Source organism: Crinia signifera, unplaced genomic scaffold, assembly GCF_055691185.1.
Source record: "Crinia signifera unplaced genomic scaffold, ASM5569118v1 HAP2_SCAFFOLD_157, whole genome shotgun sequence".
NCBI lineage: Eukaryota > Metazoa > Chordata > Amphibia > Anura > Myobatrachidae > Crinia > Crinia signifera.
This window is the reverse complement of record NW_028142050.1, coordinates 200,554-226,345: the sequence shown is the minus strand read 5'-3', so window position 1 is coordinate 226,345 and position 25,792 is coordinate 200,554. Positions and strand designations below refer to the sequence as shown.

At 50.3% G+C, this 25,792-nt stretch overlaps 1 protein-coding gene and 1 long non-coding RNA gene across 4 annotated transcripts in view; both read left to right on the top strand.

The window, feature by feature from the left end:
• Window positions 1-287, top strand: part of LOC146053353 (uncharacterized) — a 50,111-nt gene extending 49,824 nt beyond the window's left edge. The window contains exon 6 of the mRNA XM_083167992.1: window positions 220-287. Coding sequence (XP_083024118.1) covers window positions 220-287 — 68 coding nt within the window. The remainder of the gene's footprint in view (window positions 1-219) is intronic.
• Window positions 288-8,995: 8,708 nt separating this feature from the next.
• On the top strand, window positions 8,996-25,294 carry LOC146053354 (uncharacterized). 3 transcript variants are annotated; one of them, XR_014467731.1, is made up of 5 exons: window positions 8,996-9,351; window positions 12,111-12,263; window positions 13,682-13,857; window positions 23,564-23,735; window positions 25,027-25,294. It is a non-coding gene; the product is annotated as an uncharacterized LOC146053354 (long non-coding RNA). The 3 variants fall into 3 exon arrangements; XR_014467729.1 differs by having other exon boundaries at window positions 8,998-9,351; window positions 23,559-23,735; XR_014467730.1 differs by having other exon boundaries at window positions 9,000-9,351; window positions 13,687-13,857; window positions 23,559-23,735.
• Window positions 25,295-25,792: the final 498 nt, after the last annotated feature.

Below are 25,792 nucleotides of genomic sequence, written 5' to 3'. Positions count from 1 at the left end.
CTCCCGATGCTACCTGCCACCAGTGCTCTACTGCTCCCCAGTGCTGGCAGCTGGTGCTATTACAGGTGAGCACGGGCTGCCAGCGCTGGGACGCATGAGAGCATGCCTTTGCTGAACTGTAAAAGCCAGTGCATGGAAGGCTGATGCTGGAGCAAGACCTGCCTTCGCCTCACCCCATCTCTTTACACCTTTCCTTTTTCTATCTCTAATGTCCGGCAGTGACCACATTTGAAATGTCTGCTAAGAGGGGAGCAGGAGCGTTGTTAAAGGGCAGAAGTATCAACTAATTTTAAGTGCATATCTGCACTTAATGCTGGTTAACTGGGGGGATTACGTTTTTTTATATGTGTTAACAGCACACCTAACATGCTCTATGGACAGCCTGAAGAGTAACGCTCGGCGCGGCTGTCCTCTGTAATCCCCCCCAGCAATTAGCGGCCGGGGCGATGTAGTATCAGCTGCTTCTCCCGCTTAGGGCTAGCGTTGTCCTATCCCCACTGTTGGGACAGCACTAGCCCTGCTGCTGGCTCTGGGCTGCGCTGGAGATCTTGCGATAACAAAATCTTGCGCATGCCCAGAGAGCCGACCAGGGGAGGTTGTTTTTTTTACAATGCGCTCGCGCAGTGCTGCCTGGCCGCCAATAAAGAGAGCTGAGGAGACAGGAAATAACATCTCTCCTTATCGACAGCCGCCTGCATCATACATCAAGGTTATAAGCGTGCCCACTTCTCTTTGTTATGCAGGAGAAGCGGGACCTGTTATTTTAAACGTATATAGCCCCATTAATAAATCTGCCCCTATGTGGTGGAACATTTGTGGGCATTATCTGTAATGGCGTTACTTTAGGAATTGTGTGGGGGGGACACTACTGGAGGCATCATACAGTATGTATAAGCAGGAGTACTGGGGCACTACGGTGTGTGGCATGTTGTGTTATGGGCATAATGGTGTGGTATGTTGTATAATGGGCATGACTGTGCGTGGCATAATGCCTAACAGGCATTATGGTGTGCGTAACCCTGGCTCAGCATGTCCAAGTGATTCTAGCTGGTGTAGTGTGTTTAAGTGGCACTATTGTGTGGTGTAATGTGAATTTGTACTATTATGTGGCCATGCCCTGAGTCTAAAAAAAAATGTTGTGGGGTTCTTCTCCTCCTGCTCCCCCCCCCCCCCTCATGACCAGCCCAGAGCTCGGAGTGGTCCTGATTCCCAAGATATGGAGGACACGCACCAGGCTCTTGAGCCGGCCCTGGTTTCCAAAATACAGGGGACAAAATGAATAGGGGTTCCCCGTATTTTGGGGACCAGCACCAGGCTCCACTAGAAGGGGGTATAATGCTGCAGCCAGGGGATACTCTCGATGGGGTCCCATGGCCAAAACATTACCCACCCTAACTAATCAACCCAGGCCTGGACTGAAGCCCCAGGCTATCCCCTGCACCCCTGAGCGGTGGGTACAGGGTTGATAGCTTGTTTAAACCGTAAAAATAGGAATTTAATACCTACCGGTAATTCCTTTTCACAAAGTCCTTATGGGATACTGGGCATCGTCTTAAGACCTTGGATATTAGAGGGTACCCACAAGGTCTTAAGACTTTTCCCAGTATCCCACAAGCCTGCCCCACATGCTGGTACTTGGGAGAACCACAGGTACCAGCATGTGGGGCATTAATGGCTCGCCGTTACCCAGTGGCATAACTAGATACATGTGGGCCCCATAGCAAAAGTTTTTAAGGGTCCCTATTTATCATCTAATGCTGAAAAATGTATACAGCACATGATACTTTGACAGGCAAAGTGGGCCCCATAGCAGCTGCACCCCCTGCACCTATGGTAGTTACGCCCTTGCTGGTACCTATAGCCCCCCTGTAAAGGAAATATAAAAAAAACACAGGTTTTTAAATATTTTATTAAACTTCATCTTGTCTTCACCCAGGGGGGCTCCTGCCCCCCCAGGGCTTCTGCGGAGTCTTCACCTGGGGCAGCTGCCTTTTTAAGCTCTTTTGCATGGCCTCCACCACCTCCCAGGGATTGTTCTTCTGGAGCTCTTCTCTGCTCCCCCTCCGCCATCGGACTGGCTGCCCCGTCTTGAACTGGTTAATATAGCCAGCTCCAGGGGGTGGGGCAATGACAAGCCATGATTGTCTGGCCGTGGCCATTTTGAATTTTTATTTCCTCCACGCCGCTGGATGAGGGGGACCAAGACCACCGCTGAGACAATGCCACCACAAGGCTCAGTTTATTTAGGGTGAGGAGGGGTTCGGAAGTGCCACGAGTGGGGGAGGGCCCGGGTGCTGCAAGTGGGGGCGGAATTGCCGTGAGTGGGGGAGGGGTCCGGGTGCTGCATCTGGGCATCTCAGGGTGAGGAGGGAGCTGGGCATCTTGGAAGAGGTGCACAGGGCATCTTAGAGGTAGAGGGGTGCTTCTAGAGGTTAGCGCTAGCGGGCAGGGGATCCCTGTTGCGTATGAGAAGTCACCACGGAGTCCCTGCGGCAGATGGGAACTAGTAGTTCCCATCCGCCGCAGGGTCCCCGTCGCTGATCTCACATAAGCTGCAGGGACCCCCTGCCTGCTGGTGGGTGGCATGCAGCGGGGTCTGGCAGCACAGGGTCGGGTAGCGCTGGCGGGCAGGGGGTACCTGCAGCGTATGTGAAGTCAGCGGCAGGGTCTCTGCGGCAGATGGGAACTAGTAGTTCCCATCCACTGCAGGAACACTGCTGATAATCTCACATACGCTGCAGGGACCCCCTGTCCACCAGCACTGCCCCGCCTAACCCTGCGCTGCCAGAGACCGCTGCATGCCACCCACCAGCCTCCTGGGACATGCTGCAGAGTCCAGACAGGAAGTTCCCGCTGGTCAGAGCTTTCTGCTGCAGGCAGACAGTGAGAGTTGGGCAGCCAGGTACCTGAGACATTATAGGAACGAGGTGGCTGTGTGACCGGCCGGGTTGACCCCTTCAGTGATCACTCAGAAGCCACCACACAGCAGAGATGTACAAGGCGTTCTGAGTGATCACTTTACATTTACAGGCAAGGCTGTTATTCATCAGGGTCCCACGGGGCTGCGCGTCCATATCGCTGTGTGGGTTACACACACAGCGATATTTAGCCACTTTCTGAGCTGTTTAGTAAAATTATGTAAAATCGCTCAGAAAGTGGCTGATTATCGGTCCGTGTGTAGGGCCCATTAGTTCAGTTGCCAGAGGCAGCAGTGCCCCACTCACAGCCAGCAGTGGGAGAGGAATAAGAGGGAGAGGCAGCAGTGTTTTATGAGTGTAAGGGCCAGATGTATCAAGCTTCAAAAGTGATAAAATGGACAGTGATAAACAGACAGCCAATAAGCTCCTACCTGTCATATTACAGGCTGGGTTTGAAAAATAACAGGGAGGAACTGATTAACTAGCTGTTTATCACTCTCAATTTTATCACTTTTGAAGCTTGATACATCTGTCCTTAAGAGAGGGAGGAAAGGGAAAAAGCAGGAAGGAGAAAAAGGAGAAAGGCTAGGGGCAGAGAGAGAAATAAAGAGGAGATGAGAGATATTGCTGACAGAAAGAAAGGCGCAGGGGAGAGAGGAGAGGCAGTAGGGGAGCGACAAGCGAGAGCACGAAAGAGAAGGGGGCGGGGGGAGAGAGAAAAGGGGTTGAGGAGTCAGCAAAAAAAAAAAGAGGGGAGAGTTGACACAGAGGCGGGTGGGAGAGAGGGGATAGAGGCAGTGTTGGGGAGGAGAAGGAGAGGCAAGAAGGGTGGTGAGGGAGAGTAGGTGTTTGTGTTTCGAGGGGAGCCCCCCCAGTACAAACAGTAGTGTAGTAGGTCTCCTCTGCCCAGGCACCGGTGGCGCAGGTCTCATGTGCCATCATCCTCACTGGTAGTGCAGGGTCTCTTGTGCAGCCACTGAAGGGAGGGGGCAGTTAATTAAGGGGGGTTGGGCAGTCGGTTGGCAGAGCAGCCATGCCCGATCGGCAATATTAATATAAAAAAACACCTGGAGAATAAAAAGGGTGCAGGGGATTGCCTTCCAGGGCCATGGGGCCCCCCAAGCGGCCGTGACCCATAGCGGTGCCATCCCCCTGTACCCTCTGTAGTTACGCCACTGCTCAAAAGCGTTATGTGATGGGACCCAAAAACTGTGGAGTAGGACCCCAACTTAACAAAGAGGGGTTCCGGGGACACACACTTTATTTTTCACTGAGTGCGATTACTGTGACTAGGAGAGAGGGGGGCGACACTGCTGCCGAGTAGGAGATCGGAGGTGGGGCACAGTTAGGAGAAGGGGGGGACAATGCAACTGGGTGTGAAGCCAGTGGGAAGGGGAATGAAACACTGTGGTCGGTTGTGATAGGGTGCAGTCTCTTGGGTGGGGGGGGGTCAGAAGAAAGAGTGAGTGGAGTGATGTCAAAGAGGATGTTGGGGAAATACTGCAAAAAAGAGGAGCAAGAAAGGGCAAGGGGTGCGAGAAAGAGGGAGAAGGCTTCTTGGAAAAAGTGGTGCAAGGGGTAGGGTGTCAGGGAAAGGAAGAAGAGCAAAAGAGGGACAGAGTTACAAGCAGGAGTAAGAATGTCAGTGAGGGAGAGGGAGAGGGAGAGGGGGAGGGGGAGGGGGAGGGGGGGAGAGAGAGAGAGAGAGAGAGAGAGAGAGAGAGAGAGAGAGAGAGAGAGAGAGAGAGAGAGAGAGAGAGAGAGAGAGAGAGAGAGAGAGAGAGAGAGAGAGAGAGAGAGAGAGAGAGATGGGAGCAAGAGTGAGCGTGTCAGGGAGAGAATGGGGGAGAGAAGGTGCCTGGGAAAGAAAACGAGAGTGTCAAAGATGAAGTAAGAGATGGTATCAGGAAGAGAACGAAAGAGACAGCGCCAGGGAGAGAGAGGAAGCGTGGTGAAAGATGGGGAGGAGAGAGACAGACTGTGGCAGAGTGAGGGTTGATACAGAGGGGGCAGGGGGGAAGAGAGCAGAGGAGAGCGAGAAAAAAAAGTCAGCAGCAGGGAAGAGAGAGAGGGTGAGAGACAGGGGAAAGAGGGAAAAACGGAGGGGTGAAGAAGGCAAGAGGGGGCAACACAAAAGGGGGAGAGGAGGCAGGTCTCATTCTCACCAGCACCGGTTGAGAAGCTGGGGGGTGCCCGCCAGACAGGTGAGAAGTGGGGGTTGTTGGGAAGCAGGGAGTGCAAGGGGGGTATGCCGCCGAGTAGGTGAGAAGCAAGGGGTGGTGCCCGGGTAAACAGGCAGGGGGTTTGAGATGCCCGCCGGGCATGTGTGGGAAGGGTAGGGGAGTTGAGAGGCGGGGGGATGACCGGGTAAGTGTGGGTGGGAGTGGGGTGTGAAGCACGGGAGGGTGGTGGGGTGTCAGCCAGACAGGTGAGAAGCAGGGGGGGGGGGGGATGTGGGTGGTGAGAAGCAGGAGGTGCCACAGGGTAAGAACAGGGGACAGGGGTGTCACCGTGCAGGTGAGAGGCAAGGGGGGTGCCTGGGTAAGTACGGTAGAAGCAGAGGGGGGATGACGCTGGAGGGGAGATAAGCAGGGGGTTTGGGTGCCTGGTAAGAAGGAGGGGGCGGGGGCGTCAGATGGGTGAGAATTGCAGGGGGTGGCCGGGTCAGGAGATGCTGTCGGGTGAGAAGCGGGGAGGGGGTATGCCAGGTAAGAAGTGGGGAGGGGGTGCCCGTCGGGCCGGAAGAAAGGGGTGCCATAGGATAAGAATGGAGGGGCGTGGTGGCTGCTGCCTGGTGAGAAGCTGGTGGAGTGCCAACCGTACAGGAGAGAGGAAAGGGGGGGGGGAGCCCCTGGGCGATGCCCGCTGGGCGGGTGAGAAGCAGGGAGGATAACGGGGTAAGGGAGGTGTCACAGGGGGTGAGAAGCGCGTGGAGGGGGGTTAAAGCGCAGAGGTAGTCCCGCCAGGGGTGTTTTGATAAGTGCAGGGGGTGGCGGGGTGAGAAGGGCGGGGTGCCAGCCGGGAGCGTTGAGAAGAGCAGAGGGTGCCGTTGGGCGAGAGGCAGGAAGGGGCCATGCCAGGTAAGAAGGGGGGGTACCTGTCGAGCGGGAAGAAGGGGGTTCCACAGGGTAAGAAGGGGGTATGCTGCCGGGTTCGAAGCTGGTGGGGTGCCAGCCGGACAGGATGGAGGCAACGGGGGATCCCCCCGGGCGATGCCCACCAAGCGGGTGAGAAGCAGGGAGGATGACCCGGGGGGGGGAGCGGGTAGTGGCGAAGGGTAAGAACGGGAGTGGAGGGTGCCGACGGCCTAGAAGGTGCCCATCGAGCGGGGGGGAATTGTGCCACCGGGATAAGGTACGGGGGTGGGTGGTAAGAACAGAGGTCAGGGGGGAGTGCCCACCGGGCGGGTGAGAAGCATGGAGGAGGGGGCACCTGGGTAAGTAAGGTAGAAGCAGTGAGGGGATGCCCCCGGATGGGCAAGAAGCAGGGGGTTTGGGGTGCCTGGGTAAGTAGGGGGAGTGTGCCGCCGGGCATTAGGTGCCATCAGGCGAGAAGCGGGGAGGGGGCACGCCAGCTAAAGTGGGGGGTGGTCCGTCGGGCGGGTAGAAGGGGTCACCACAGGGTAAGAAGGGGTGTGTGTGTGCTGCCGCGTGAGATGCTGGTGGGAATGCCGTCAGATGGGAAGGAAGCAGAGGATTTGTGGTGCCTGGGTAAGTAAAGGGGGGGGGTGCCAGCCAGACAGGAGAGAGGTAAGGGGGGGAGGGGGGGGGGGGGGGGGGCAAGCCCCGGTCGAGTAAGAAGCAGGGAGGATGACCAGGTAAGTGGGGGGTGAGAAGCGCGTGGGTCTAGCCCCACCGGGGGTGTTTTGAGAAGTGTGGGGGCATTTTGAGCAGTAGGTGTAGTATGCACAAGGGGATAAGTATGGGGGTATTTTGTGCAGGAGAGGGCAGTATGCGCAGGGGGGACAGTGTGGGGACAGTATGCGCAGGGGAGGACAGTGTGGGGACAGTATGCGCAGGGGGGACAGTGTGGGGACAGTATGCGCAGGGGGGACAGTGTGGGGGCAGTATGCGCAGGGGGGGACAGTGTGGGGGCAGTATGCGCAGGGGGGGACTGTGTGGGTTCAGTATGCGCAGGGGGGGACAGTGTGGGGGCAGTATGCGAAGGGGAGGACAGTGTGGGGGCAGTATGCGAAGGGGAGGACAGTGTGGGGGCAGTATGCGAAGGGGAGGACAGTGTGGGGGCAGTATGCGAAGGGGAGGACAGTGTGGGGGCAGTATGCGCAGGGGGGACAGTGTGGGGGCAGTATGCGCAGGGGGGACAGTGTGGGGGCAGTATGCGCAGGGGGGACAGTGTGGGGGCAGTATGCGCAGGGGGGACAGTGTGGGGGCAGGGGAAACTGTCATCTGTCAGAAGAGACTTATGTCGACTGTCATTAGGTCGACCCCGGAAGGTAGACATGGGCCAAGGTCGACAGTCATTAGGTCGACATGAGTTTTTCACTGTTTTTTGAGCCGACATGTGCCGACAGGCGGTATTTCATGCCCTACCATCCACTAGGGCGTGGTGGGAGAATAAAAAAGTGTGCCGAGCATAGCGAGGCACCGTGCCCGAAGCACAGCGAGCGAAGCAAGGGGCTGCGGTTCAACTCCAACTGTGTCCATGTCGACATTCGGGTCAAAAACCAGTGAAAAACTCATGTCGATATAATGACTGTCGACCTAAAACCATGTCGACCTTAAGTCATGTCGACCTTGGGGCCAGTCGACCTAATGACTGTAGACTTAATTCTGTTCTGACAGATGTACCGATTCCAGGGGCAGTATGTGCAGGGGGGACAGTATGCGCAGGGGGGGACAGTGTGGGGGCAGTAAGCACAGGGGGGGACAGTGTGGGGCAGTGTGTGCAGGGGGGACAGTGTGGGGGCAGTATGCGCAGGGGGGACAGTGTGGGGGCAGTATGAGCAGGGCGACAGTGTGGGGGCAGTATGTGCAGTGTGGGGTATTATGTGCTGGGTGGGCAGTGTGGGGTATTATGTGCAGGGTGCGCAGTGTGGGGTATTATGTGCAGGGTGGGCAGTGTGGGGGCAGGATGTGCAGGGGGGGACAGTGTGGGGGCAGGATGTGCAGGGGGGGACAGTGTGGGGGCAGTATGTGCAGGGGGGAAAGTGTGGGGGCAGGATGTGCGGGTGGTGGTGCAGGATAAGAACGGGAGCGGAGGGTGCTGCCGGGCGAGAAGGTGCCCGTCGATGGAGGGGGGGGGGGGGGTGTTCCGCCGGGTAAGGTGGGTGGTAAGAGCAGGTGACGTAGGGGGTGCCCACCGGGCGGGTGAAAGAGTGCCGCTGGGTGTATGCAGGGCAGCCGAGAGGAATGCCGGGCCCCGGTAAAATTTTGGGGGTGTGGCCTAAGTCTGTGTGGTGTGGGCACCTCCCACACTTAGGCCACACCCCCAAAATGTTTAGAGGTGGGTAAAAGAAAACTCTAAAAACTGTAATCTCAGACGCAGCAGACACCTACAGCATGTGCTGTTCTGACAGGAGGCTCAGCAAGACCTTTCACGCTGTCAGTGAGACACTCATGCTGAGCCTGCTGTCAGAACAGCACATGCTGTAGAAGTGTGTGCTACTGGTGATACCCGGAAGGGACGGAGGGGGAAGGGAGGGGTCGAACCAGGGCCCCTGCGGGGCCCCTTCAGCAAGCCTGGGCCCGGGTAATTAGTACCTGCTCCCCCCCCTCTCTCGGCTCCCCTGGGTGTATGTGTACCTGATACTTGGGATGTCTCACACACACAGTCCGCACTCCGCAGCACATACTGCTCCTGCCTTCAGTAGGAAAGGAAGGAGGAAATGGAACTCAGTGTACTGACTCCTCCCACTGATCACAGTGGGTCACGTGGGTGTGATGTCATCACAGGTCCTTTAGCCCACTATAATTTCGCATCTACCGGAGATTCAGGGAGGAGGAGCCCAGCAGGCACAAAGGAATCCATAGAGGGAGAAGCCGGCTACAGCACACATGAGCTCGGCTTGGAGGTGCTCCCCCTGGTGGCCCCAGGGCAGCTAAACGGCCAGCATGAGCAAAGAAAAGTGATTTTCTTTGCTCCTGCTTGGTGTTTAACTGCTCTGGGGCCACCAGGTGGAGCACTTCCAAGCCGAGCTCCTGTGTGCGGCTGCTGACGGCTTCTCCCTCTATGGTTTCCTTCCTTCCTGAATCTACTGGGTTACTTCCTGCTTTTTCTGGGCTTAGCCTCGATGCTGCTACGTGACCGCGGCACATGGATTAGGTTTTTGGACACATATGGCTGCCTGCTGGAAGCTGCTGGATCTCTTCAGGCGATTTTGGCTGCTTGCTAGTAGCTATGGGGCTGGATGAACCGGACTGCTGCTGCTCCCGAAACCCCAGCTGTGGGTCCTCTGCTCTGTGATCTGTGCTAGGTAAGGGATGCTTGTGGTTTCTTTCACCCCTCTGCTCACTGGGATAGAGCTGCTGCTAAATGATGCTGTGATACCTTTATTCCCCCTGCTAGCTGGATAGAGCTGTTGCTGAATGGAGGATATCTGTTTGTTGTCCAGCTCTACTGCTGCCTCCCCTGCCATTTAACCACTTCCTGGCCAGGCTCGCCCCCCCGCTCCTCCTGACTGGCTAGCAAGGGTGCCAGGTGTGAAAAGGGCCTTCCCGCCATTTGGACCTCGGTCCACCACCACCCCTCCCCCCTATGCCTCTCTGGGCACCATCTTGACTTCCTACGCTCTCTTTACTGCACCATTCTTCTTTACCTACTGTCACCCTGCAGAATGTCATTATTTCACACTCCTGCAGAATGGCATCATTATTTCACCCATTTCCTGGCATGGTTTGGGTAAGGCACCAGCGAGTTCTGAGTCCCAATTTGGAGCCCAGGCTGTAACTGAGCATATGGGTATTTGGTGCAGAGCTTAGAAACTTCCTGAAATGCAACCATTGCTGTATAAGGGGAAGTAAGTCACAGGTCTCTGCACAGAGTGCACTGCTGGTGGCTGCAGATCTGATTGTTGAGTGCCACAGTCTGTATATCTGATTGTTACTGGGTTATTGGTGAGTGTCACACTCTGCAGACTTGTTTGACGCTGAGTGTCACACACTACAGATCTGATTGCCACTGGTGCAAATCTGATTGTTAAGTTAAAGGCTGCGGAATTTATTTCTGAGAGTCGGACTGCTTTCCTTTTTGAGTAAGTAAAGGTGCATACACACTGTACAATTTTTTTTTTTTTTTTTTTTTTTTTTTACCAATTTTGTTGAGACATTTCCATTGAACCCAGTGTCCTGGATGAAAGATGTTGACGAAAGATATTGGTGACAGACGGATGATGATGCGCAATCATCAAGATTGTTCGTCAACTGTGCATGCAGCTCAATTTGTATATATTTCAAAAAGAGCCTATAAACTGTAGCTAGATCTTTCATCTGTTGTTAATATCTTTCGTCCAGGACACTGGATTCAAGGGAAATGTCTTTCAACGAAATTGGTCAAAAAATTGGACGGTGTGTATGCACCTTAAAGGTGCATACACACTGTACAATTTTATTGACCAACTTTTTTGACCAACTTTGTTAATTTCGGCAATTCTAAATGAAATTGGTCAAAATATCTTTCAGTGCGTTTGCGACGAATGATGATGTGCATACCCGCCAGTTGTTCATCAAGATTGTTAGTCAACTGTGCATGCAGCTCAGTTTGGATATCTTTCAAAAAGAGCCTATAAACTGTAGCTAGATCTTTCGTCCAGGACACTGGGTTCAATGGAAATGTCTTTCAATGAAATTGGTCAAAAAAATTGTACAGTGTGTATGCACCATAAGGGTGTCACAAATTGTATGCTGCCATATACTCTTCTAGTGGACCAGGTGCCCCACATTGGCATCATGGTAAGTTAACTAGAAGGGGGGGCTCAGGCTGCAGTGTTTTAATGTTGTGAGGAATGTAGTGTGGCAGGTAGTTGTATCTAGTGTAATGATGTATTATGTAGTGTAGTGTAGCCCCCAGAAGGGACTTCAGTATGTTCAGAAAGCACTTCCCGTCCTGTAGTTCAGGCCTGGCCAACCTGTGGCTCTCCATATGTTGTGAAACTACAAATCCCAGCATGCCTTGGCACAGTTTTAACACTACCTTATAGCAAAACTGTGTCAAGGCATGATGGGATTTGTAGTTTAGCAACATCTGGAGAGCCACAGGTTGGCCGGGCCTGCTGTAGGTGTTACCTCTATTAAGTCCTTTGGGGGAGGAGTGTCATTCTAAGGTGCCCTGCCCCCCCCCCCCCCCCGAAGGCTTAATACAGTACCTGTCTGCCTGCTTTATTTGTGCATACTCCCTGTACCTCCATGAGGAAGCAACAGTAGTGCAGGCCCTGTGAGTATATGTATTTAAATCACAACAGAATTTGCTGTTCTATATAAGAAACTGTTAATGAATAAATAAAAAATCTATATCGATAGATAGGTAGCGAGAGAGATATCTATCAGTGAAATACATATGGATGACTGCCCTATGGTGGAATTCTCTCCCAACCCTTCCTCATCACAGCCTATCCTTTCTACGCCACAGTTTAAATGTGTTCGGTATGACTCATTGGCGGCCAGGATCCCGGGGGTCTGTATACCGACATCGTAATCCCAGCTGCTGGTATTCAGACAGGGTGAGCTCAAAAAGTCCCCACTTTACCCCTCCCAGCTGCAATTTCTTTCACCTACTCCTTAATTTTTTTATACCAGCCATTCATTATATGTATTCTCAGCATTCATTCTATTTGTTATCCCCCCCCCCCCCCCCCCCCTACACACACACACACACACACACACACACACATTTGCATATCTTGCCTCACATTCACTGCTTATGAAATATAATTAATGATACAGACTTCTGCTGCTTGGAGTGTGCTGCTTGGTCCTTGGTCCTTCAGCACTCAGGGTGAACTACATTAATAAAATAACAAATACAACAATGGTTTTATGTAATACTGTGGTAATGGAGCAGATTACAGCCTTGTCTTGGTATTGCATCTAACATTCCCTTATATTAAATGATGCTTTGTGCAGCGTATGGTTAGTGTTTCTGTACAGCTAAAATATTAGTATATTGTGCATATGACTTATCCTTGCCATACTGAGCCTGTATCTCATCCACATGTACATTTTCAATTGTTTTCAACAGGATGCCTTAAAATCATGTCAGCAAAGATCATGCTAGAAGAATCACGTCAGTATACAGATGCCAGCATCCCGACTGCCCTCACGAGACTGGCGATGGAGCTCTGAATGGAACAGGACACCGATGCCAGGATACAGACAGCCGTAATCCCATTCGGTAAGTAATCAGGGCAGCTGAGATTGCAGCCAGGGAAGGGGGGTTAAGATGTGTACACACAAAGATTTATCTGGGAACAAAAATCTGGAAATGTATGGGAGAAAATGACAATCGTTGTTAGATGTTGGCGATGTGTTATAGGGTTTAGTATTAGGCACTAGTGGGAAGGGTTAGGGTCAGGTGCGCGGTTAGGGTGCAGTCAGAGACCCTGTCCAGATATTCCCTTTTGGGATGGTGGGGTAAGTATTATGACCGATGGCATCCTAAATGCTAGGATACTACATGTATCTTGGCAAAAAAAACGAACCCGGGATTGTTTTAAAACCTGTGTAATTTCTCACTTTTGCCTGGGGTTTCTTTCTGCGTGGGTCTGTATCCCAAAATTTAGTGCTAGTGGCCTATGCTTTGGTGCCTCAATATAATGATTTCATCCAAAATGTAAGGTATGCCTATTCCAGATAATTGCCATCAATTTAAACATTTGAAGTGTAGCTCTGCCAGTCAGAATCAAGGTATTGCATGTAGGAGACAGAGCTACACTTCAAAGGTTACATTTGATGCTATAAGTCTGGAAGAATAGGCATCAATGTAACCAACTTTTTGGGTGAATCAGAATGATGAAATCAGTTGATGTCAATGTTTTAAAAGGATAGGCATCAGTTCAGTTTCCTAGTATATTACCTGTTTATTTTTAAAGAACAGAGGGGTAGATTTAATAAGCTCAGTGAAGTGATAGTGTCTGGTTTTTATCACCGGCCAATCAGCTCCTATCTGTCATTTTTCAAACTAAGCCTGTAACTTCACAGTTAGGAGCTGATTGGTCGGTGATAAAAACCGGACATTTTATCACTTCACCGAGCTTAATAAATCTGCCCCTAAATTGAGGAACAATCTGCTGTATATTCTGTGCCAGCCTATTGCAGGATCATTCAAATACAACACGTATTGGACGAATACCTCTTTGCTTCACTGGAGTTTGGACTTTAATACCTTAAATTTTGGTTCAAGTCCTAATATTGTAATATATATCCTAATATTCAGGCACCATACCACTATTGTGGTGTATGTTCTAGTTTATGTTGTTCAGCCTTCAGGGAACAGTTGTTGGGCTGCCTTTAGTTGTGTTTCATATATTGTTTTCTAAATTGTATAAGCGTGTTTTTATAAATTGGGGTTATGTATAATAATATCAAGTTTCCACTCTGGAAACCTATTCGAAGAGTAAGAGGGCCCTTGGACAGAGTTGTCCACTGTGGGTTTACCCTGTACCCTTATGGGCAATCCCGACATTAACTATATCTGTTTTTGTATGACATCATGCGGTATATTGACCTCCTGTACAGTGTTGTGCGTTTAAATTTGATAGGTTTGTAAACTAATACAAAAACTTACTTGAATGGTTTCCCCCTTCTCACTAGGGCAGCTACTCTATTGAATATTGAGGTTTTTGGAAAAAGTTTGCAATGTTGCAAGAGGAAGCCAAAGTCTTCAATCACTCTGGATTTTATGAACAGCTTGGTGGTGGGACACAGGATACAGTTCTGCAGAGTCTCTGAAGATGCTGGGCAAGAATTTTATGGATTTCGATGCACAGGTAAATATAGATTTTAATTTGTTTTCCCAATTTCTCATATTATCCTTTTAAGTTTCCCCATCCCCCTACTGTCACTACAATGTCTGCTAGGGTGGTAGAAATAAGAGTGAGTGGCATGGTTGACAGGGTGTCGGAAAGTGCAAAAGAGAGGAGCTAGAAGAAGGCGAGGGGTGGTCAGGGAAAGCTTCATGGAAAAAGAAGGGATGAGAGAACGAGAGGAGCGAGACATAGCATTCTGAAAGAGAAAGGGGGTTGAGGAAGAGAAGGATTGCAAGCAGGAGTAAGAATGTCAGGGATAGACTGGAGCAGGAGTCAATGTCAGAGAGAGAAGGGGGAGTGGAGGTGTCGCAAAGACAACGAAAGAGTGTGTTGTGGAGAGAAAGGGGTTAGACAGAGAGGATGTCGGAGAGCTAGACATATGATGCCGGGAAGAGGAGGGTGATAGTGCAAGGGAGAGACTGTGAGAGGGAGGAAAGAGGGGAAACTGGAGTACACAGGGGAGAAAGACCAGGGGCTGAGAGAGATGAGTGGCGAGATGGAGTAAGAGTGAGGGTCGACAGAAGGGGGTGGGGAATAGAGCAGGGCAGTAGGGTACAAGGGGAGAGAAAGGATAGACAGCAGCTGAGAGAGAGTTTGACAGACTGGGTGGGGGCAGAGCATGGGAGAGAGAAAGGGGGGCCTGGGACAGAGCAAAAGAGGAGACAGGGAGAGGGTGAGCCAACAAGAGGCGAAAGGGGTTGAGGCAACAGTGAGACGACGGGGCTAAGCTGACGGGGGTGAGACTATGGGGCGAGAGGGTGAGGTGATTAGGGGTGAGAGGGGGTAAGGTGACTGGGTGATTCCACAGGGAGTGAGGGGGGCTTTGTGGAAAAAGAGTTAATGAGAGAACGAGAGGTACAAGAGAAAGTGTTCTGATAGAGAAAGGAGGACAAGGAAGAGAAGGGTTACGAGCAGGAGTAAGACTGTCAGGGAGAGACTGGAGCAAATGTCAGTGTCGGAGAGAAGGGGGGAGTGGAAGTGTTGCAAAGACAGTGAAAGAGCATGTTGCAGAGAGAAAGGGGGTAGACAGATAGAGCGACGGTGTCAAGGAGAGCGCTAGAGTGATGATGCTGGGGATAGGAGGGTGATAGAGCAAGGGAGAGACTGACTGAAAGGGAGGAAAGGGGGGAAACTGGATTTGATAGGGGAGAAAGACCAGGGACTGAGAGAGATAAGTGGTGAGATGGAGTAAGAGTGAGGGTTGAAAGAAGGGGCAGGGGGAATAGAGCAGGGCAGTGGGGTACAAGGGGAGAGAAAGGATAGATGGGTGCTGAGAGAGAGGGTGACTAACAGGGGGTGGGGGCAGAGCATGGCAGAGAGAAAGGGGATCCTGGGACAGAGCAAAAGAGGAAAGACAGGGTGGGGGCGAGAGGGTGAGCCAACGGGAGACGAGAGGGGTTGAGGCAACAGTGAGGTGCCGGGGCTAAGCTGGCAGGGGTGAGACTATTGGGTGAGAGGGTGAGCTGACTAGGGGTGAGAGGGGGTGAGGTGATGGGGTGATTCCACAGGGAGTGAGAGGGGCTTTGTGGAAAAAGAGGTAATGTGAGAACGAGAGGTGCAAGAGAAAGCGTTCTGATAGAGAAAGGGGGATGAGGAAGAGAAGGGTTACGAGCTGGAGTAAGAATGTCAGGGAGAGACTGGAGCAAGTGTCAATGTCAGAGAGAGAAGGGGGAGTGGAGGCGTCGCACAGACAACGAAAGAGCATGTTGCGGTGAGAAAGGGGGTAGACAGAGTGAGAGGGTGTCAAGGAGAGAGCTAGAGAGATGATGCCAGGGAGAGGAGGGTGATAGTACAAGGGAGAGACTGCCAGAGAGGGAGGAATGGGGGAAACTAGAATGCAGAGGGGAGAAGGACCAGGGGCTGAGAGAGATGAGTGGCAAGATGGAGTAAGAGTGAGGGTTGAAAGAAGGGGCAGGGGGAATAGAGCAGGGCAGTGGGGTACAAGGGGAGAGAAAGGATAGACAGTAGCTGAGAGAGAGGGTGACAGACAGGGGGCGGGGAAAAGCATGGGAGAGAGAAAGGGGGGTCCTGGGACAGAGCAGAAGAGGAAAGACAGGGAGAGGGTGAGCCTACAGGAGGCGAGAGTGGTTGAGGCAACAGTGAGGCGACAGGGCTAAGCTGGCGGGGGTGAGACTATGGGGCGAGAGGGTGAAGTTACTAGAGGTAAGAGGGGGTGAGGTGATGGGGCGATTGCACAGGGAGCAAGAGCAGCTTTGTGGAGAAAGAGGTAATGAGAGAATGAGAGGTGCAAGAGAAAGCGTTCCGATAGAGAAAGGGGGATGAGGAAGAGAAGGGTTGCAAGCAAGAGTAAGACTGTCAGGGAGAGACTGGAGCAAGTGTCAGTGTCAAAGAGAGAAGGGGGGAGTGGTAGTGTTGCAAAGACAACGAAAGAGCATGTCGCAGAGAGAAAGAGGGTAGACAGAGAGAGAGGGTGTCAAGGAGAGAGCTAGAGAGATGATGCCGGAGAGAGGAGGGTGGTAGAGCAAGGGAGAGTCTGCCAGAGAGGGAGGAAAGAGGGGAAACTGGAGTAGAGAGGAGAGAAAGACCAGGGGCTGAGAGAGATGAGTGGCCAGATGGAGTAAGAGTGAGGGTTGAAAGAAGGGGCAGGAGGAATAGAGCAGGGCAGGGGATGCAAGGGGAGAGAAAGGATAGACAGCAGCTGAGAGAGCGGGTGACAGACAGGTGGTGGTGGCAGAGTATGGGAGAGAGAAATAGGGTACTGGGACAGAGTAAAAGAGGAAAGACGGGGAGAGGGTGAGTCAACAGGAAGTGTGAGGGGGTAAGGCAACAGTGAGGCGACGGTGCTAAGCTGGCGGGGGTGAGACGTTGGGGCGAGAGGGTGAAGTGACTAGGGGTGAGAGGGGATGGGGTGACAGGGTGATTGCACAGGGAGTGAGAGGAGCTTTGTGGAGAAAGGAGGTAATGGGAGAACGAGAGGTGCAAGAGAAAGCGTTCCGATAGAGGAAGGGGGATGAGGAAGAGCAGGGGTTGCGAGCTAGAGTAAGACTGTCAGGGAGAGACTGGAGCAAGTGTCAGTGTCAGAGAGAAAAGGGGGGGGTGGAAGTGTTGCAAAGACAACGAAAGAGCATGTCGCAGAGAGAAAGAGGGTAGACAGAGAGATGGTGTCCAGGAGAGAGCTAGAGAGATGATGCCGGGGAAAGGAGGGTGATAGTACAAGGGAGAGACTGCCAGAGAGGGAGGAAAGTGGGGAAACTTGAGTAGAGGGGGAGAAAGACCAGGTGCTGAGAGAGATGAGTGGCCAGATGGAGTAAGAGTGAGGGTTGAAAGAAGGGGCAGGGGGAATAGAGCAGGGCAGGGGGGTACAAGGGGAGAGAAAGGATAGACAGCAGATGAGAGAGAGGCTGACCGACCAGGGTTGGGGACAGAGCATGGGTGAGAGAAAGGGGCTTGGGACAGAGTGAAAGAGTAAAGACAGGGTGGGGGCGAGAGGGGGTGAGTCAACATCAGTGAGAGGGCTTGAGGTAACAGTGAGGCAACGGGGGTAAGCTGACAGGGGTGAGACGATGGGGCGAGAAAGTGAGGGTCTCTCCCTAGTCACCTCACCCCTCTCAGCTTACACCTGTTGCCTCACTGTTACCTCAAGCCCTCTCACTGATGTTGACTCACCCCCTCTCGCCCCCACCCTGTCTTTACTCTTTCACTCTGTCCCAAGCCCCTTTCTCTCACCCATGCTCTGTCCCCACCTCCTTTCTGTTACCCTCTCTCTCATCTGCTGTCTATCCTTTCTCTCGCCTTGTTCCCCCCTGCCCTGCTCTATTCCCCCTGCCCCTTCTTTCAACCCTCACTCTTACTCCATCTCGCCACTCATCTCTCTCAGCACCTGGTCTTTTTTCCTTCTCTACTCCAGTTTCCCCTTTCCTCCCTCTCTGGCAGTCTCTCCCTTGTACTATCACCCTCCTTTCCCCGGCATCATCTCTCTAGCTCTCTCCTTGACACCATCTCTCTGTCTACCCTCTTTCTCTCTGCGACATGCTCTTTCGTTGTCTTTGCAACACTTCCACTCCCCCCTTTTCTCTCTGACACTTACACTTGCTCCAGTTTCTCCCTGACAGTCTTACTCTTGCTCGCAACCCCTTCTCTTCCTCATCCCCCTTCCTCTATCGGAACGCTTTCTCTTGCACCTCTCGTTCTCCCATTACCTCCTTTCTCCACAAAGCTCCTCTCACTCCCTGTTCAATCACCCTGTCACCCCATCCCCTCTCACCCCTAGTCACTTCACCCTATCGCCCCATCGGCTCACCCCCGCCAGCTTAGCCCCGTCGCCTCACTGTTGCCTCAACCACTCTCGCCTCCTGTTGGCTCACCCTCTCGCCCCCACCCTGTCTCTCCTCTTTTGCTCTACCTCTGGCCCCTTTTTCCCTCCCATGCTCTGTCCCCACCTCCTTTCTGTTACCCTCTCTCTCAGCTGCTGTCTATCCTTTCTCTCCCCTTGTACCCACCTGCCCTGCTCTATTCCCCCTGCCCCTTCTTTCAACCCTCACTCTTGCTCCATCTTGCCACTCATCTCTCTCAGCCCCTGGTCTTTCTCTCCTCTCTACTCCAGTTTCCCCTCTTTCCTCCCTCTCTGGCAGTCTCTCCCTTGCTCTACCACCCTCCTCTCCCCGGCATCATCTCTCTAGCTCTCTCCTTGACACCCTCTCTCTCTGTCTACCCTCTTTCTCTCTACGACATGCTCTTTCGTTGTCTTTGCAACGCTTCCACTCCCCCCTTCTCTCTTTGACACTGACACTTGCTCCAGTCTCTCCCTGACAGTCTTACTCTTGCTCGCAACCCTTCTCTTCCTCATCCCCTTTTCTCTATCGGAACGCTTTCTCTTGCACCTCACGTTCTCTCATTACCTCTTTCTCCACAAAGCTCCTCTTGCTCCCTGTGCAATCACCCCATCACCTCACCCCCTCTCATCTCTAGTCACCTCACCCTCTCGCCCCATAGTCTCACCCCCGCCAGCTTAGCCCCGTCGCCTCACTGTTGCCTCAACCACTCTCGCCTCGTGTTGGCTCACCCTCTCCCTGTCTTTCCTCTTCTGCTCTGTCCCAGGACCCCCTTTCTCTCTCCCATGCTTTGCCCCCGCCCCCTGTCTGTCACTCTCTCTCTCAGCTGCTGTCTATCCTTTCTCTCCCCTTGTACCCCACTGCCCTGCTTTGTTCCCCCTGCCCCTTCTTTCAACCCTCACTCTTACTCCATCTTGCCACTCATCTCTCTCAGCCCCTGGTCTTTCTCCCCTCTGTACTCCAGTTTCCGCTCTTTCCTCCCTCTCTGGCAGTCTTTCCCTTGTACTATCGCCCTCCTCTCCCCAGCATCATCTCTCTAGCTCTCTCCTTGACACCCTCTCTCTCTGTCTACCCTCTTTCTCTCCGCAACACGCTCTTTCATTGTCTTTGCAACACTACCACTCCCCCCTTCTCTCTTTGACACTAACACTTGCTTCAGTCTCTCCCTGACATTTTTACTCCTCCTCGCAGCCCTTCTCTTCCTCATCCCCCTTTCTCTATCGGAACACTTTCTCTTGCACCTCTCATTCTCTCATTACCTCTTTCTCCACAAAGCTACTCTTGCCCCCTGTGCAATCACCCCATCACCCCACCCCCTCACCCCTAGTCACCTCACCCTCTCACCCCACCGTCTCACTCACACCAGCTTAGCACCGTTGCCTCACTGTTGCCTTAACCCCTTTTGCCTCCTGTTGGCTCACCCTCTCGCTGTCTTTGCTCTTTTGCTCTGTCCCAATCCCCTTTCTCTCTCCTATACTCTGCCCCCACCACCTGTCTGTCACCCTCTCTCTCAGCTGCTGTCTGTCCTTTCTCTCCCCTTGTACCCCCCTGCCCTGCTCTATTTCCCCTGCCCCTTCTTTCAACCCTCACTCTTACTCCATCTCGCCACTCATCTCTCTCAGCTCCTGGTCTTTCTCCCCTCTCTACTCCAGTTTCCCCTCTTTCCTCCCTCTCTGGCAGTCTCTCCCTTGCTCTACCACCCTCCTCTCCATGGCATCGTCTCTCTAGCTCTCTCCTTGACACCCTCTCTCTCTCTCTCTCTCTCTCTCTCTCTGTCTACCCCCTCTCTCACCACGATGTACTCTTTTGTTGTCTTTGTGACATCTCCACTCCCCCTTTCTCTCTGACATTGGCTCTTCCTCTATTCTCTCCCTGACATTCTTACTCCTACTCGCAACCCTTCTCTTCCTTGTCCCCCTTTCTCTATCAGAACGCTTTCTCTGGCACCTTTCGTTCTCTCATTACCTCTTATTCCACAAAGTTCCTCTCGCTCCCTGTGGAATCACCCCTTCACCTCGCCCCCTCTCACCCCTAGTCACCTCACCCTCCCGCCCCATCGTCTCACACCTGCCAGCTTAGCGCCATCACCTCACTGTTTCCTTAACTTCTCTCATCTCCTGTTGGCTCACCCTCTCGCCCCCACCCTGTCCTTCCTCTTTTGCTCTGTCCCAGGCCCCCCTTTCTCTCTCCCATGCTCTGCCCCCACCCACTGTCTGTCACCCACTCTCTTAGCTGCTGTCTATCCTTTCTCTACCCTTGTACTCCACTCCCGTCCTCTCTTCCCCCTTGCCCCTTCTTTCAACCCTCACTCTTACTCCATCTCGCCACTCATCTCTCTCAGCCCCTGGTCTTTCTCCCCTCTCTACTCCAGTTTCCCCTCTTTCCTCTCTCTCTGGCAGTCTCTCCCTTGCTCTACCACCCTCCTCTCCACGGCATCATCTCTCTAGCTCTCTGACATCCTCTCTCTGTCTAACCCCTTTCTCTATGACATACTCTTTCATTGTCTATGTGACACCCCCACTCTCCCCTCCTCTCTCTGACACTGACTCTTGATCCAGTCTGTCTTTGACATTGTTACTCCTGCTCGCAATCCTTCTCTTCCTCATCCCCCTTTCTCTATCAGAACGCTTTCTCTTGCACCTCTCGTTCTCTCATTACCTCTTATTCCACAAAGCTCTTTCCCTGACCACCCCTCTCCCACTTTCTAGCTCCTCTTTTGCTCTTTCTGACACCTGTCTCTCACACCACTCACTCTTGCTTCTGACACCCTAACAGGCCTTGGACAATAGGGGGGTGGGTTAGCTTAAAAGCATAATATGTGATGGGATAGTCACAAAGTAGTACTTATCTTTATAAAGTTAAAGGTCCCTTGGACCATTAACTTTATATATGCTCTAAGCAATTTTTTTGCTTAGAGCAAATACTAATAGTATACGGTTTTCAGTCCTTGATCATAAGGCATCATGCTTTGTGGTGTTGTGCTGTAAGCTGCCATCCTGGCGGCTTCAGTACTGTGTTTAGCTTGCTTTACTTAATCCGAATACAAAAGTTTTTAAGATACAGTCCAGGTTTATTTACTATACACTGAGTAGCCATGCCCTCAATACAATGTTGGGCCACCTTTTGTCCTTAATACTGCATGGATTCTTCTTGACATGGACTCTGTTAGTAGAGGTGGTATGAGGAATCTGATACCATATCAGATGAACTGCACTTTCCAATTCCTTAAGGTATCTCTCTTTGCAGATGATATGCTGCTTTTTGTGTCAAACCCAGCTTCCAGTGTTCCTGTGATAATAAAACTAATTTGGGGACCAAGCCCTCTTTTACCCATACTCTCCTGCTGGCCTTCTACATTCTGATCTCCGTAGCATTCCCACTGACTTTAAACCTAACATCATGTTCAGAGACACATATTCCACATGGCTCTCTTTAAACATAAAATTACATCGGAATCATCATAGTTCTCCATATGTCCATGTCTGGGGTAACCCTGTGTTATCCCCCTCCCCCCCATTCTCTATTAACTTTCTACCACTGGAAGGAAAACGGTCTTGATGTTCTATCCAATGTCTTTGATCCTGGGGGACATCTGTATCCATTCTCTGCTCTCCAAGAGCAATTTACAATCTCTTCTCAACAATTTTACATGTACCTGCAGTTACGTTGTCATGTTTTGTCTCTCCACAAACCGGGATATTTTCAGAGTTCGCCTGATCCTATAAACACTCAGTTGAGGCTGCTACTTACCAAACGGTATCATACCAAGATTCTTTACTCTCAATTGATAGATACTGCTGCTACCACTACATGGACTAATTTTATAACACCTTGGACTCCATTTATTCCTCACATAACAGAAATGACCTATTTATGAAAGAACTACGATATGGCCTACAACACCTCGAATCTGCATATCTTCAGGAGGTACCCTTCTGCTTTCTCCATAGGGCGTACATATCTCTGGCTCAAAGAAAGCACTTTGTATTAGAGGAAACAGGTACTTGTCAGAAATGCCATCACTCTTCAGCTACCTTCCAGCATTGTGGAAAAATAAAACGTTTCTGGCATAAGGTCACCTCATTCATCAATAAGCTGCTTATTCGACCTTCTTGCTTATGTTTTCTTACACTTTTTTTCGGGGAATCTACAGACAGAGGCTTCCACAACCATTCCTTATTAGAATTTTAACAATCTCTAAAAAAACTCATCCTAATTCACTGGACCTCCAAAAACCCTCCTACCCTCAATGAACTGTTACAACCTTCTCTAGTTGGAAAAACAGTCCACCATGACCTCCTATAATGATAAACTTTCCCTGCAGTTCTACAACACGTGGAAAACTTCATCCTTTCCCACCCCATCTCAACTCAAAAAGATATCTTACAGCCATTCTCAATTTTATCATGGTACAATGTCCGGGTGTAACACCCAATGGAATTACAACTATTTCTGAAGTAGCCACCTCAGAAAACTCTTGCAGCAGGATACCCCATTAACATAACAGGATGTACTTGATCTGCGATAACACTCAAATACCCTTGGTCATTCAGACGTTGTTCCACAGGAATCAAATGACCCAACCAATGCCAAGAAAACATCCCCCCAAACCATAAGATTGTCTCTACCCACTTGAAGTGTTGTGGAAATGCAGTTGGGGTCCATGCTTTTGTGCTGTATTCTCCATACTCGCACCCTGCCATCTGCATGGTGTAATTGAAAACACTTTTCATCGGACCACATGAACCTTTACCAGCTGTCTACTGTCCAATTCTTATGAACTGGAGACGTCTGCTCTTGTTCAAGACAGACAGTAGAGGCTTTCGAACAGGTCATCGGCTTCCATATCCTATACGGCTAAGTTTCGTTCAGAGACCTTCACAGTTGCTCCTTGATCAAGATTTCCGCAATTTGATGTCATGTTGCTCTTCTGTTGGACTGGACAGATTCAGTAGTTTGTGACGACCACAAGCCTGACGATGAGACCAGGTTTTCTGCTTGGTAGTCTACTCTCTGTAAACATTAATAACTGCTGCTTTGAAGTACAAGTGCAGCTGTTTTGCTGAAACTGGTTCTAACGGTTCAAGCGCCTACAATCATCCCGTGTTCAAACTCGGTTATTCACGTTTTTACCCATTTCTTTGCAAGCAACACCGTGCAATTGATGCTTCGTTTGTCCTGCATTCCCTTTATTATAGCTATCTGGCCCTCTAGCAGCAACAACTTGAAGTTATGGCCGATCTGCATATAAGTGTCAATAATTTGGCCACTCAGTGTATATCCAGTTCTCTAACTTCCTGTAGGGTGCTTAATCAGTATAAAACGTGTCATTGGTATTGTTTAATTTTTATTGTTTCCACTTCTCACTAGGGCAGCTACTCAATTGAATATTGAGGTTTTTGGGTATCCATTGACCAAGAGAAAGCAAATGTCTTCTAACACTGGATATAATGTAAGGCTTGTTGGTGGACGTACAAGAGGTCTTCAGGATGCAGTGCAGTGTCTCTGAAGATGCTGGAACAGAAGTTTATGAATTTCAAAGCACAGGTAAATATTTCCATTTAAGAATACTAGCCCTGCATACCATAACCCATCCAATTTTTAGCTTGCTTTCATTTAAAATCTTGTTATTTAGAAGGTCTCTAAAACTATGTTATGTAGTGCCATAAGTAATATTGCTTTTAAGCTGCTTTTCTGGTTGTTACAGTCCTATGTCCAGTTTTTCCTTATTATCCAATGTATTGTATGACTCTCTTGATCATAAAACCGAAAGTTTGACCTCATGCACTATAAACTGCCTACCTGCTGGTTTCAGTCCTATAATCTGTTGTTTTTTCTTAAATATTTTTATTTGGTTGGTTTTACATTAAATCACAACATAAATTTTGTCACTTACAGTAGTGAACCGACAATCAAAAAGTATGACAACTTGGGAGGGAATGAGTGAGAGCGTACATACAATTAAACAATGATGTAAAAAGGAGTAGCAATTTGCCAGCCTGCTGGCTTTATGGATATGCAACATTCTCAGTAACCTTTTATAAACTTAACCTCTTCTCCTCATGCAGTATTTTAAATATTATATAGACTGAACGGTTCCTAAATAAAATTTATATTCAACAAAGAGTAATAAAAGGGGACGTGAAAGAGGGGGGGGGGGGGGGGGGGGGGGGAGGTTCGGAAAACGCAGTTTAGTAACAGGAGGCAATGCGGTCTGTACCGTCATATTATACCACTTGTCTAAGTACAATAATTACCATATCAGATGAAAGATTAACATATGCGATCCGCAGGTTTGGGAAGGTAATACTGATTATTGGGTGTTCCTCTGAATAGAGGGTATAGCCTTTAAAGTATGAACATAACAACATAGCAATTAGTACACATTTTTATAACAATTCTGTGTTGCCCCCCCAGATCATAACAGTTTCCATGGGTCTAATCATTCTATAACCGGGTGGAGGTCAAGGGATTCTAGAATTTTGAGTGGCCAAGGTTTTAGTTCTGATGTATGCTTCCCACTTCCTCAAGAAAGATTTCTTTAGCGATTGAATGGATTGTATATTGTTATATCTGTCTAGTCCTATAACTATTTAATAATTCTTCCACATCTGGTAAGTTTGGTTTATGGTTGGTGATCCAAGACTTCTATATTGCCTTTTTTGCCACTGTAAACAAAATTGTCAGAAATGGTATGAGTTGTCTTTGGCTATTATTTAGTTGCCATGTGTCAAAATTTAGGAATATTACTGGTATGGGTTGAAGTTTAACTTTTTAGGAAAAGTTCTTCTGTATATAGTGTATAATCTTGAACCAAAACTTTTTTATGTACCCACAGTCCCAGAAGTTATGGAACAGAGATGCAGAATAATAGCCACATTTGAGACCTCTTTCCGTCTCATTGGGGTCAAAGTAGCTTCGCTGTCTCTGCAACAAGAAAGCTCCATGAATGGTCTTCTAATGTGTCTCTTGCAAGGCTGAAGATTGGAGAGTTTTCATAGATGATTCATAGTACTTGAATATATCAGATACTTGTAGGGATGGGATGTCTTGCACCCACGAATCCCTCGTCTTTTCTTGTAATACAAATAAAGGATTCTTCTGCATCTCTGTGTAAATGAGTTTTGATTTAAAGGTGTCGGTCTGGATTTTATTCACCCAAGTGTGGAGCAGGGAATGGGATGATGACATAATATTTTGGGTTGGTAAAGATTGCACGAAGTGTTGAATTTGGATTATTGGGAAGAGCATTATTTGGTAGCCCAAATTTGTCCTTAAGAGTGGTAAACGATAAAGTCTTTCCTCCTGGGTCAAACACCGGGTATATTTAGTTTTTTGAGACTTGCGCTCAAGTCTCTTGAAAATTGGGTTATTTATTCCCGGAGGGAACAGTGGATTGCCACATATAGGTATCCATTCCGTAGACAGTGGGTCTAGGTCAATCTTAGAGCATATGAAGTGCCATGCACTATGCATATCCTGAAACAAGGGGTTGCTATATACGTGTGATGGGATTTGTTTCTTCGGTACGTGTATAAGGGCTTTGGGCGAGTACGGGAAGAGGACAGCCTTGTCCAATTCAAATAAAGAATACAAGTCGGCCT